Source organism: Astatotilapia calliptera, chromosome 22 (genome assembly GCF_900246225.1).
Source record: "Astatotilapia calliptera chromosome 22, fAstCal1.2, whole genome shotgun sequence".
Taxonomy (NCBI): domain Eukaryota; kingdom Metazoa; phylum Chordata; class Actinopteri; order Cichliformes; family Cichlidae; genus Astatotilapia; species Astatotilapia calliptera.
The window spans coordinates 1,092,124-1,103,938 of NC_039322.1; the positions used below are offsets into that span (position 1 = coordinate 1,092,124).

The window sequence follows — 11,815 nt, forward strand, 5'->3', positions numbered from 1 at the left end:
AGCAGGGATCCACCTGCCTCAGGCGAGCGTCTGGAGGAGCCTAACCTCAAAGATGAAGATCTGCATAGTTACATATATCCAAATCCCTCTGAAAAACAAACACTTATGATTTAACCAACAACGCTTTTATTTATTTAATCCAGGTAAAAAGTCTCATTGACTTCTCTGCTCTCAGAGGCCGGGTCTCTGTTGGCATTCTCATTAGAATTACTTTGAGTAAACCTCCCAAACATGTAATCACCAATAATGGTTCATAAAAACATTCATTTGATGTCATTTAACATGATTAAAAAAGTCGCTCTGATGATGAATTCCACTGTAGAAACAGGCTCTAAAAACAATTTAATGACATTTTATTGCCTTAATTTCCTAAATGAATGTATTTACAGTCTTACAGCACACACACATCTGTACTGTCAACATGTTAAAAACATCAGAGCAACATTTCACCTGATGACAGCGTTCAGGACTGATTGCTTTTTTTGTATTCATGTTTTCAGATTGTATTACGACTAACAGTAACACACACAGCTTTTCACAATAATTCAGAATAATCTCGACATATGCATGTTATATGTTACATGTTCCCATGAACATCTGTGCTGAGGCAGATTGTTCCTGACAGCAGGACATTCAGGTGAAGCTACACCGGTCCGGCCTGCTTCTTGGGTTTCTTCAGTAAGACATACGTGTTGTTGACGGGCTGTGAAGAACCTGTGGATCATAAACATCATCAGTCTGAGTGGGTTGTGTGTAACAAACACACCTGTGCAGGTTTGGCGTGTTCACCATGAGTTTGTGTAAAATGAGGTGCTGAGTGGCAGCTCAGGTGTTACCGGTCGTGTTTCCAGTCCGTGGCAGCTCAGCGATGGTGTCGTATGTGGCATCACTGTGGTCTGATCCTCCTGTTAAAATGTTTATCAAATAGTCTTCATCAGATCCAAGTAACAGTCCAGTTTTAAGCTGTTACACACAACAAATCAACATTTTCAGCTTTAGAAGACACCAGATCCAAAAGTTTGATCACACAAAATAATTTTGGGTTATCCAAAAATAACTCACGTGTGGCTCTTTTAGTACCCGTCCAAATCAGAAGCAAGAATTAAAGTTACCTTTATTATTTCCAGCATGGAAAGTGGAAGCAGTCAAGGAATGTGGAAAATCTGTAAATGAAATATTTTGATTAGATGCAGCATGAAGGTGGAAGGAGATGAAGTGTCAGCAGAAGGTTTGCTTAGATCATGTGACTGTGAAGGCTCAGTGCAGCACAGGTGTTACTGGTGTCGTTTCCAGTCTGTGGCAGCTCAGCGATGGTGTCGTATGTGGCATCACTGTGGTTTGATCCTCCTGTCAACAACAAGTCTCAGTAAGAGTTTGCATCATTTTTACTTGTGTTCATATTCACAGTGTTCAGTGACATGATGAGTAAAAAGAATTTGTGTGTGGACTTAGCCAAAAAATACGTGTGAAACTCTGCACTCAAGTTTCAAGTTACAAGTACGAATTTTGACCCTGTTTTTCTTCCTTTCATCTGATTGGCCAATGTCATGTCAATCACAAATGTAACTATCCAATCAGAGAACAGATGGGTTTGGCTGTCGGAGCGGCGCTTTTTTGAACTGCAGGTCCTTCAAACTGTCACAGCTGCTTCACTCTCACCATTTATAAGATGAAGTTCTGCTCCAGCTGGTATCTCATCATAGACGTGGAGCTGTTCGTCAGTCCCTGCAGACAGATCAGAGTCAGCTCCTGCTTTAAAGTTTAAAACACGCTGCCTGTGATGACGTCTAGCTGTGACAGCATTATTAACAATCTTTTAGCTGTTAGACCTCCTCGACGTGTAGAGCCCCAAGAGAGCGCTCAGATCCTCTAACCAACTGCTCTTAGTGCAACAAAGGCCCCGACGGTGACCGAGGTGACCGAGCTTTTGCAATTGCCGCACCCAAACTCTGGAATAATCTTCCTGTCGATGTCCGCATGTCAGATTCCATTCAATCGTTTAAATCACGCTTAAAAACTCACCTGTTCCATCGAGCTTCTGAAACAAATTGGCTTGGACTTCCAGCTGGTCTGCATCTGTGCCGTGTAACTGTAACTATAACTGCTTTTAATTGTTTTTAACTGTTTTTGTTGCCTTTGTTGTAATCTGCTTTGCTACCTTGTGTTTGATGGACACTGTCCTTTTTAAATGTGCTATAATAATAAATATTGATTGATTGATTGATTGGTTTAGCTAATGACACTGATCTAGAATTTGATAAACCTGCTCTTATCTTAAAAGTACCAAAACACAGTGTGACTGCAGCTGTGAGCAAATGCTTTACTTTGACAGGCTGATGAACAGAAGAGGACACATGTCACACAGATGTCAGTATTTACAGCAGCGCCTCTGCTCATAATTGTACGTGTGGACTGAAAAAGCCTTTTCTGGTCCTGTAATCTATGCTGTTCCAACGGTGGATGTTCATGATATTCAATAACCCTGTGAGCTAAAAGCCCAGGCTTCACTCTGCTCTGAAACACTCTTATTCACAGGAGGCTGACCAGTAAGAACGGCTTGTTTCACACAGAGCATGAAGTGAGCAGCTGCAGACGGGCAGTCATCCGAAACTACTCAGTCCAGGAATCCAGCAGTCTGAGGGGGCACCGCTAAACTGTGATGTGTCCTGACCTGTTACCTACAGGTCGTGACTCAAAAGTGAGGCTGAGATTAAACTTTCTAAAAATCTAATTTATGAGATTAAATAAATTGTGTGAATGGAATCAAGGCAGAGCTGAAAAGAAGCAGGAAAATAGAAAAAACAAGGAACACCAAGAAAAGAAAAGCATCAAAACTGAGTCACATTTTAAAGTTTTACAGAGTGTCGAGTGTTGGAGGCAGACTGCTCCAAAGTGCAGAACCACCACAGCAAAGGCCCAGTCTCCTCTGCTTCGACCAGCATCAGAGATGTGTTAGGACAGTGGTGTTACGTCAGGACAGGCAAATCTAAGAACAGACATGAATGAAAAAACAAACCAAAGCGATCTCTCCTCTCAGAGCTCCTTGGTTTGTACATCCATCCTTTGAATTACTGCCATCTTGTGGCCACAGCTGGCTACTGTCACTAAAAGCTGCACTTATTTCAGACTCGTAGCAAAGTGTGTCAGAGGGCGTCTGTCTGTCCTGCTCACACTGAATGAAGCTGCAGCTTTTCCCGTGTGCACATTTACATTGTGTTTAAACTGCTGTGACTTTAACAGTAAACTGATGGGAGAGCAGCATGAGAGGCAAGCTGCTGCTTCACTGTTCTGAGGTCAGTTACTACCTGCACCAGCTAGCATTAGCTGATTGCTGTGTGTAATGTAGGACCTTAAACAGAATATAAAGTATTTAAGATGTACTTAATATTCTGGGGTAATAAAGTAGGTATTTATTTAACTGTGGCAGTACTTAGATTTTACAATTCTTCAGCCAGGAAGGAGTGCAGTATGTTTTAATCTGATTGAATTTATCTTGTTAAATAGGTAAACAGTGGAGGAGGATCCTTTGTTTGCATGTGTAATTGGGGTTGGGGTGGTGGGGGGCATCGCTTCTGCTTGCCTGTCTGTAAAAGTCGATCCTAAAATGTACTGGAAGCCATAACGGGGGAAGTATGGTCTCGTTTACGTGTGCCTGTCAGACGTCGAGCTTCTTCTTTCTGAATAAGTTACAGAAGACAAAGCAGAGCCCGGCTGATGCCATTTGTTATTACATGAATCTCATTCCATAGCAGACCAGCTGGGATGCAGCACCCAGCGGGTGCAGACAACACTGTGGTGGGAAGCTGCCGTGAATGTCATAGAAGTTGGTAACAGAGGTCAGATACAACCTGAATCCACTGGTGGAGAGGTTCAAAGGAGATCCTGAATAAAACCGAAGACAGTCCATCGAAGAAGGAACGAGGAACAGCTGTTAGGAAGTCACTACATAGTTTTTAAACCTCACTGATACGTCTCCTGTGACCTTTCTGATTTCTTCAAAAGAACCGAGTGAAGGAAGCTAAACTGGACCACAGCAGATATGTGAGAATGATGCGACTAACATGTCTAAACCAATGAATAAGTCATGTAAACCACAGATTCTGGTCATGTTTCTCTTTACTCACCTCGTCTGCTGGACCTGCATCTCCACATGAAGCAGGCAGTGATGAGGATGAAGATGGAGAGAAGAAGAAGACCAGTTCCTATCAGGAAACTCTGCACTGGAAAAGCTGGACAAGGTCAGAGTGATGAACACGGATCATGCATCACATACATGGACTCTCTGTAATATTTAATATATAAACACATCAGACCTCACTCTAAAGGTCATTTATGCTACAGGCCAGAAGAGATGAACATGTTTACATTTAAATCTGTTCAACTGCACTCGTTAGATTCTTTGATGCAATCATACCTGATGGAGCATCGGGGGGTGATGCAGGTGTTACTGATGCTGTATGAGTTGTAGCAGTAGGTGTTGTTGTTGTTTTTGTTGTCTTATTATCTTAAGTACAGAAAAAAGAAAATATAGATACATAAAAAATAACAGCTTAAAAATCAACGATTGAACTTTAAATATACGAGTTGGTTAAAAACAAACTCCACATACAAACAAAGTAAAAAACTGAACTGAAGAATTTCACATAACATCTTATGATTTGTGAACAATGATTGGATGCTGTCTGACTGATGCTGATTAATGTCACGCGGTGAAGCTGACATGTTTTAACTTTGTGTTTTTAAGCATTTGTGCATGAGTTGCTGTGTTTCATCGTTTTTAATCTTTAATAATGTCCAGTGTTTTATTCGTACAGTTTCATTGCATGCTTTTATTGTGTATATTGTTGACGTGTTCCCGGAAGACTTCCAGGCATGCCAGTTAAGACTGTGACCAATCAGGGTTTGCCTTGGCCACCGTAGGCCAATAAGAGGACCTGGCGGGGCAGATGAAGGGGGCTAGAGGTAGAGCATGAGAGACTGCAGCAGCGACATGGCGGGATAGCCGGTGGTTGGCGACTGTTGCAGAGAGCGGCAGAAAACAGAGGAAACTCTACAAAAACATTTCTGTGTTACCCTAAAGCAGATGACTCGTAATCTGGAGAGGAAATGGCGTGTCACAAATCTAGAGGATCATCATTTAGCCTGGAGAAATAGTTTGCTGCTTTATAAGAAAGCCCTCCGCAAAGCCAGAACATCTTACTATCCATCACTGATTGAAGAAAATAAGAACAACCCCAGGTTTCTCTTCAGCTCTGTAGCCAGGCTGACAAACAGTCAGAGCTCTGTTGAGCCAACCATCCCTTTAACGTTAACTAGTAATGACTTCATGAACTTCTTCACAAATAAAATTTTAATCATTAGAGAAAAAATTACCAGTAATCATCCCACAGATGTAATATTATCTACAGCTACTCTTAGTACCATTGATGTTAAGTTAGACTCTTTTTCTCCAATTGATCTTTCTGAGTTAACTTCAATAATTACTTCCTCCAAACCATCAACGTGTCTTTTAGACCCCATTCCTACAAAACTGTTCAAAGAAGTCCTGCCATTAATTAATGCTTCAATCTTAAATATGATCAACCTATCTCTAATAATCTATGTACCACAGGCCTTCAAGCTGGCTGTAGTTAAACCTTTACTCAAAAAGCCATCTCTAGACCCAGCAGTCTTAGCTAATTATAGGCCAATCTCCAACCTTCCTTTCATATCAAAAATCCTTGAAAGAGTAGTTGTCAAACAGCTAACAGATCATCTGCAGAGGTTTATTTGAAGAGTTTCAGTCAGGTTTCAGAGCTCATCACAGCACAGAAACAGCTTTAGTGAAGGTTACAAATGATCTTCTTATGGCCTCTGACAGTGGACTCATCTCTGTGCTTGTCCTGCTAGACCTCAGTGCAGCGTTCGATACTGTCGACCATAATATCCTATTAGAGCGATTAGAACATGCTGTAGGTATTACAGGTACTGCGCTGCAGTGGTTTGTATCATATCTATCTAATAGACTCCAGTTTGTGCATGTAAATGGAGAGTCCTCTTCACACACTGAGGTTAATTATGGAGTTCCACAGGGTTCAGTGCTAGGACCAATTCTGTTTACATTATACATGCTTCCCTTAGGCAGCATCATTAGAAGACATAGCATACATTTACACTGCTATGCAGATGACACCCAGCTCTATCTGTCCATGAAGCCAGATAACACACACCAATTAGTTAAACTGCAGGAATGTCTTAAAGACATAAAGACCTGGATGGCCGCTAACTTTCTGCTTCTTAATCCAGATCAAACTGAGGTTATTGTACTCGGCCCTGAAAATCTTAGAAATATGGTATCTAACCAGATTCTTACTCTGGATGGCATTACCTTGGCCTCCAGTAACACTGTGAGGAACCTTGGAGTCATTTTTGACCAGGACATGTCCTTCAACGCACATATTAAACAAATATGTAAGACTGCTTTCTTCCATTTGTGCAACATCTCTAAAGTTAGAAATATCCTGTCTCAGAGTGACGCTGAAAAACTAGTTCATGCATTTATTACTTCCAGGCTGGACGACTGCAATTCATTATTATCAGGAAGTCCTAAAAACTCCCTGAAAAGCCTTCAGCTGATCCAAAATGCTGCAGCAAGAGTCCTGACAGGGACTAGAAAGAGAGAGCAGATTTCTCCTGTTTTGGCTTCCTGTTAAATCCAGAATTCAAAATCCTGCTCCTCACATACAAGGTCTTAAATAATCAGGCCCCATCTTATCTTAATGACCTTGTAGTACCATATCACCCTATTAGAGCACTTCGCTCTCGCTCTGCAGGCCTACTTGTTGTTCCTAGAGTATTTAAAAGTAGAATGGGAGGCAGAGCCTTCAGTTTTCAGGCCCCTCTTCTGTGGAACCAGCTTCCAGTTTGGATTCAGGAGACAGACACTATCTCTACTTTCAAGATTAGGCTTCAAACTTTCCTTTTTGCTAAAGCATATAGTTAGGGCTGGACCAGGTGACCCTGAATCCTCCCTTAGTTATGCTGCAATAGATGTAGGCTGCCGGGGATTCCCATGATGCATTGAGTTTTTCCTTTCCAGTCACCTTTCTCACTCACTATGTGTTAACAGACCTCTCTGCATTGAATCATATCTGTTATTAATCTCTGTCTCTCTTCCACAGTATGTCTTTATCCTGTCTTCCTTCTCTCACCCCAACCAATCACAGCAGATGGCCCCGCCCCTCCCTGAGCCTGGTTCTGCCGGAGGTTTCTTCCTGTTAAAAGGGAGTTTTTCCTTCCCACTGTTGCCAAAGTGCTGCTCATAGGGGCTCATATGATTGTTGGGTTTTTCTCTGTATCTATGAAGCGCCTTGAGGCGACTTTTGTTGTGATTTGGCGCTATATAAATAAAATTGAATTGAATTGAATTGGAGCATCGGGGGGTGATGCAGGTGTTACTGATGCTTTATGAGTTGTTGCAGTAGTTGTTGTTGTTGTTGTTGTCTTATTATCTTTAATAATGTACAGTGTTTTATTCGTACAGTTTCATTGCATGCTTTTATTGTGTATATTGTTGACGTGTTGCCGGAAGACTTCCAGGCATGCCAGTTAAGACTGTGACCAATCAGGGTTCGCCCTTGGCCACCGTAGGTCAATAAGAGGACCTGGCGGGGCAGATGAAGGGGGCTAGAGGTAGAGCATGAGAGACTGCAGCAGCGACACGGCGGGATAGCCGGTGGTTGGCGACTGTTGCAGAGAGCGGCAGAAAACAGAGGAAACTCTACAAAAACATTTCTGTGTTACTTTTGGGTTCATGTGTCTCACCTCTGTCAGATCTCTGTCCTTTGGTCACATTCAGATAAGCAGCTGGTTCTCCATCACAGTAGTACAGTCCAGAGTCAGCAGGCTCAGCTTCTCTTATACGTAATGTTGTGTCCTCCGTGGAAACAGAAATCCTTCCTTCATTTATTTCTCCAGAGTCTCGTCTCCACGTGGGAACAGCTGATCCTCCAGCATCATGAGAACAGTTCAGAGTGATGCTGCTCCTCTCTGCAACACTCACTATTGTTGTTCCTGTGAAGAATTAATGACATTTATCATTAAAGTGATTCTTTCCAACGTGCTGATTGGTTTAAAGGTGGACGTCAACAGGAAAGAGGAGGACAGGGAGCACAGAGAGGGCTGCAGCCGACAGCGTTCATTGTTTTCACTGTTTCACTGCATCCATTTCTATTTATCTGTTTCCATCAAACTGGAGCTCAGGCAGCAACAACAGCACAGACAGACACGAGTCCACACAGTATATCTGCGCACTGCCCTCTGGTGGCAGCACACAGCTACTACAGGCTGTGTGAAGCTGGCCCGAGCCGCCACTTCAAACAGGAAGTCTGCGCTCTGACTTGATAACTCGGTGATGATACCTAGTGATGGGTACCAGTTCTGACATAAACGGTAGTAACCAGACCGAAAAGCAGCGCACATTTCGGTGCTTTATTTTTTTTTTCCTGAGATGTGATACACTTTAGATTCTAGCCAATCATTTTACGTTTCCGAGGATAGTAGGCGGGTCCAGGTACGTGCGTTCTTTTAGAGCAGAGCTATAGATTAAATGTCCAAGGCGAAGCGGTCAAAAGTCTGGCTGTACTTCACAGCAAAAGATGCAAACTCAGCAGCAACAAGTGCTTTAAGCTGATACTGTGATACTGTCAAAGGAGGTAACTCCTCGAATCCGATGAAACACCTGGCGATGCATAGCGGGTTTTTAAAAGCCGAGAAATGCGCCGTATTTGATAGCTTGCTGCGAGACCTCACACCGAGCACATCTACTGCGGGTGTGGTGCCTGTTATCGGACCCAGAGTTAGCAACATCCCCCAAGAACCCGAAGAGGAGAGTCCTGGCCCCTAGCCCTGCCAGTGTAGCAGAAATGATGATGATGATGCAGCAGCAGCCGTTCTTCTCTGCGTGAGTAGCTTAATGTTGTTCGTGTGTAATTTACGTTGAGTAGGCTAACCACGTTATTACATTAATGCATGTAAGGTGAACTAGCAAACATCATCATAGCTACATGCGGCTGTCTTCTTGTTTGATGGCAGATGCTCCCTTCACCCTGGCCAAAAAGGCTAAAATGACCAAAGAAAAAGAGGGAAACAGTTAAACGTGAGAGGTTTTTGGACAAAGTTTGTGTTTTTTCCATTGTTTAAGCTTCCAGCCAAGAGTGATGCCATATATGCCCCATAGCTGCAGAAAAGGCTAACATTGTTATCTTTTTACAAAAAAACAGTTAAACATGAGAGGTTTTTGGACAAAGTTTGGGTTTTCCATTGTTTAAGCACCGGCACCGTTTCAAACGTACCGGTTTGGCACCAGTATTGGATAAAACCTAAACGATACCCATCCCTAATGATACCGGTTATCTCTGCTAGGGTTTTAGGTTTCTGATGTTGAAGACAGAATGACATCATCAACATAAAGTCGGTCACTGCACAAAAACCCAAAAATGCTTCAGTGTGATCATGGTAAATGGCCTGTATTTATATAGCGCTTTACTAGTCCCTAAGGACCCCAAAGCGCTTTACACATCCAGTCACACACTCATTCACACACTGGTGATGGCAGCTACATTGTAGCCACAGCCACCCTGGGGCGCACTGACAGAGGCGAGGCTGCCGGACACTGGCGCCACCGGGCCCTCTGACCACCACCAGTAGGCAACGGGTGAAGTGACTTGCCCAAGGACACAACGACCGAGACTGTCCAAGCCGGGGCTCGAACCGGCAACCTTCCGATTACAAGACGAACTCCCAACTCTTGCGCCACGAATCATCATATCAGCTGAAGTTCAGATACACTGTGGTTTGAGTTTACAGAGAGCTGTAGCTCAGGTGGCAGAGCAGGTCAGCCACTAATCAAAAGGTCGCTGGTTCGATCCCAGGCTGCCTCCTTGGGGAAGATACTAACCCCATGTTTACCTACTGGTGGTGGTCAGAGGGCCCGGTGGTGCCAGTGTCCGGCAGCCTCGCCTCTGTCAGTGCGCTCCAGGGTGGCTGTGGCTACAATGTAGCTGCCATCACCAGTGTGTGAATGACTGAATGTAGTCCTTAGGGACTGAGTAAAGCGCTGTACAAATACAGACCATTTACCATTATTATGTAGCTGCTGGTTATTTGATGTTTGCAGATAAATGTTGTTGTAAAAGTGTTTAAAATATGTTTGCATGTCACCTGTAACAGAGATGGATTTTAAACAGAAAATAGAAAAACAGGATGTTACCTGATGGGATCACTGTCAGCTCCACAGCTGCTTCATGGTCACAGAAGTATCTGCCAGAGTCTGAGGGAGCAGCTCTGAGGACGATCAGAACCCCGTCAGCCTGTGAACTGTATCGTTTCTGTGGATCATTGATGTGTTTTGTAGTTTTGTCTCCATCAGCTGTAAGTATGTCAGCTCTGCTTCCTCCACTCTCTCTGCTCCACCTCACTCCACCCTCCACAGAGTGAGGACAGCGCAGAGTGATCCGCGTCCCCTCCTTAACTCCTTCATGGGTCAAACCTGCAAAAACAAACAGTTTTCAGAATCACATAAACCTTCAGATGCTGTGGACACACAGTAACATCACACGTCTAGACTGACATTAACTGGAGCGTTCCTTAATGCTTTGATCCCAAAGTTTCATGAAGTTAAACTTTGTTACATGATCAGTGAAGGAAGAATTTCAAAGCTGCCAATCATCCAAGATTCATATACAGAACTAAAAATCACCAACCAGGCCGATATCTGACAGAGTAACAGCACAAGCATGATTTCTGTCCACTGTGGTCAGACTGTCTGTAGTCTGAAGCTTCTTTGAAGGATGTGAGGCTGGAAATGGAGCGGCACCGACATGTCACTCAGCTGTTTTAGTACTGATGTTTCATGATCGCAGCTTCAATCAGGAAACACTAATTTCCTGATTGGAGGTTGAACTGTCGTATGAAGCACTCAGTCTTTTCTAACGTTTTATAGTCCGAACAAAATGGCTTCGTTCATCTGTAAAATAACTGAGGGATAATTTTATGACAGATTTACAGTCAGTGAGATAAAAATTGTGACACGATGCGACGCACACTTTGAGCTGCGGTCACACCTTTATCCAAGCACACAGTCTCACACTGAACTTCACAGCTTTTATTATCTGAGTCTCATATGTAAACTATAAATATGTAAATGTGAATAGAGTGAAAGAGTCTCACCTGCAGCGACATTAGAGCCCAGAGTGCAGGCCAACAGGCAGCAGAAGATGTTCACCTTCATCCTCACACAGTGCGAAGTGTCTGAACAGTTCCTGTGTGATCTGAGAACAGGAACTGAACACGCCTGTTCTTCCTCCTGCTGCTCGTAACCACACAGCTTTACAACCACAAACACAAACTTGTTTGTGGGTAACAGGTAACAGATGCTCTTTTTATAGTCTGTGAACATGTTTCAATGTTAACATTTAAATGGGGACATTTTTATGTTGTCGTTGACTGGAAACAGATACTCGTTAAAACCAGCGCCTTAAATCATTATGGACCCAAATCACAGACTGTATATAAAAGATGGGGAAGTTTGAAGAAGCCCTTGTGGTTTCAAACTCTTTAAAACTGCATTATTTATATCAGCCACCAGGGGGCGACTCCTGTGAAGCGTATGGGGACCCCAGTAAACGCTCTACACATAACTTTAGTGTTTCTATGAATAACTTTTAATTCAATTCAGTTTATATGGAACCAATTCAGAACAACTGCTTCAGCAGGCTTCGTAAAAGAAAGACGCAGAGAAAACTTCAAGCATCAGATTCAAGTCTGTTTCATTTGT

General features: G+C 43.1%; 1 protein-coding gene across 3 annotated transcripts; it reads right to left on the minus strand.

The window, feature by feature from the left end:
• Positions 1 to 103: 103 nt before the first annotated feature.
• On the minus strand, positions 104 to 11,299 carry LOC113015046 (uncharacterized). Of its 3 annotated transcripts, none has more exons than XM_026156949.1 (10): positions 11,209 to 11,299; positions 10,250 to 10,528; positions 7,804 to 8,052; positions 4,415 to 4,504; positions 4,125 to 4,229; positions 1,660 to 1,725; positions 1,279 to 1,347; positions 1,113 to 1,163; positions 837 to 905; positions 104 to 714 (listed from the first exon to the last, which is right to left on the minus strand). In XM_026156949.1, exons 1-10 carry the CDS (start codon positions 11,267 to 11,269, stop codon positions 644 to 646), a joined length of 1,110 nt encoding a protein of 369 aa, XP_026012734.1. In that variant the 5' UTR covers positions 11,270 to 11,299; the 3' UTR covers positions 104 to 643. The 3 variants fall into 3 exon arrangements, with proteins under 3 accessions (XP_026012734.1, XP_026012733.1, XP_026012735.1); XM_026156948.1 differs by having other exon boundaries at positions 1,270 to 1,347; XM_026156950.1 differs by lacking the exons at positions 104 to 714; positions 837 to 905; positions 1,113 to 1,163; positions 1,279 to 1,347 and having other exon boundaries at positions 1,667 to 3,882.
• Between the last annotated feature and the right edge of the window lie 516 nt (positions 11,300 to 11,815).

Bases quoted from the DNA above. Each gene is read 5' to 3' on its own strand.
- LOC113015046 (XM_026156948.1), bottom strand. From the start codon at position 11,269: ATGAAGGTGAACATCTTCTGCTGCCTGTTGGCCTGCACTCTGGGCTCT. The intron at 1,164-1,269 runs GTGCTGCACTGA...TTTCATTTACAG, and splicing joins AAACGACACCAGTAACACCT to ATTTTCCACATTCCTTGACT. The intron at 715-836 runs GTAACACCTGAG...TATGATCCACAG, and splicing joins ACGGACTGGAAACACGACCG to GTTCTTCACAGCCCGTCAAC.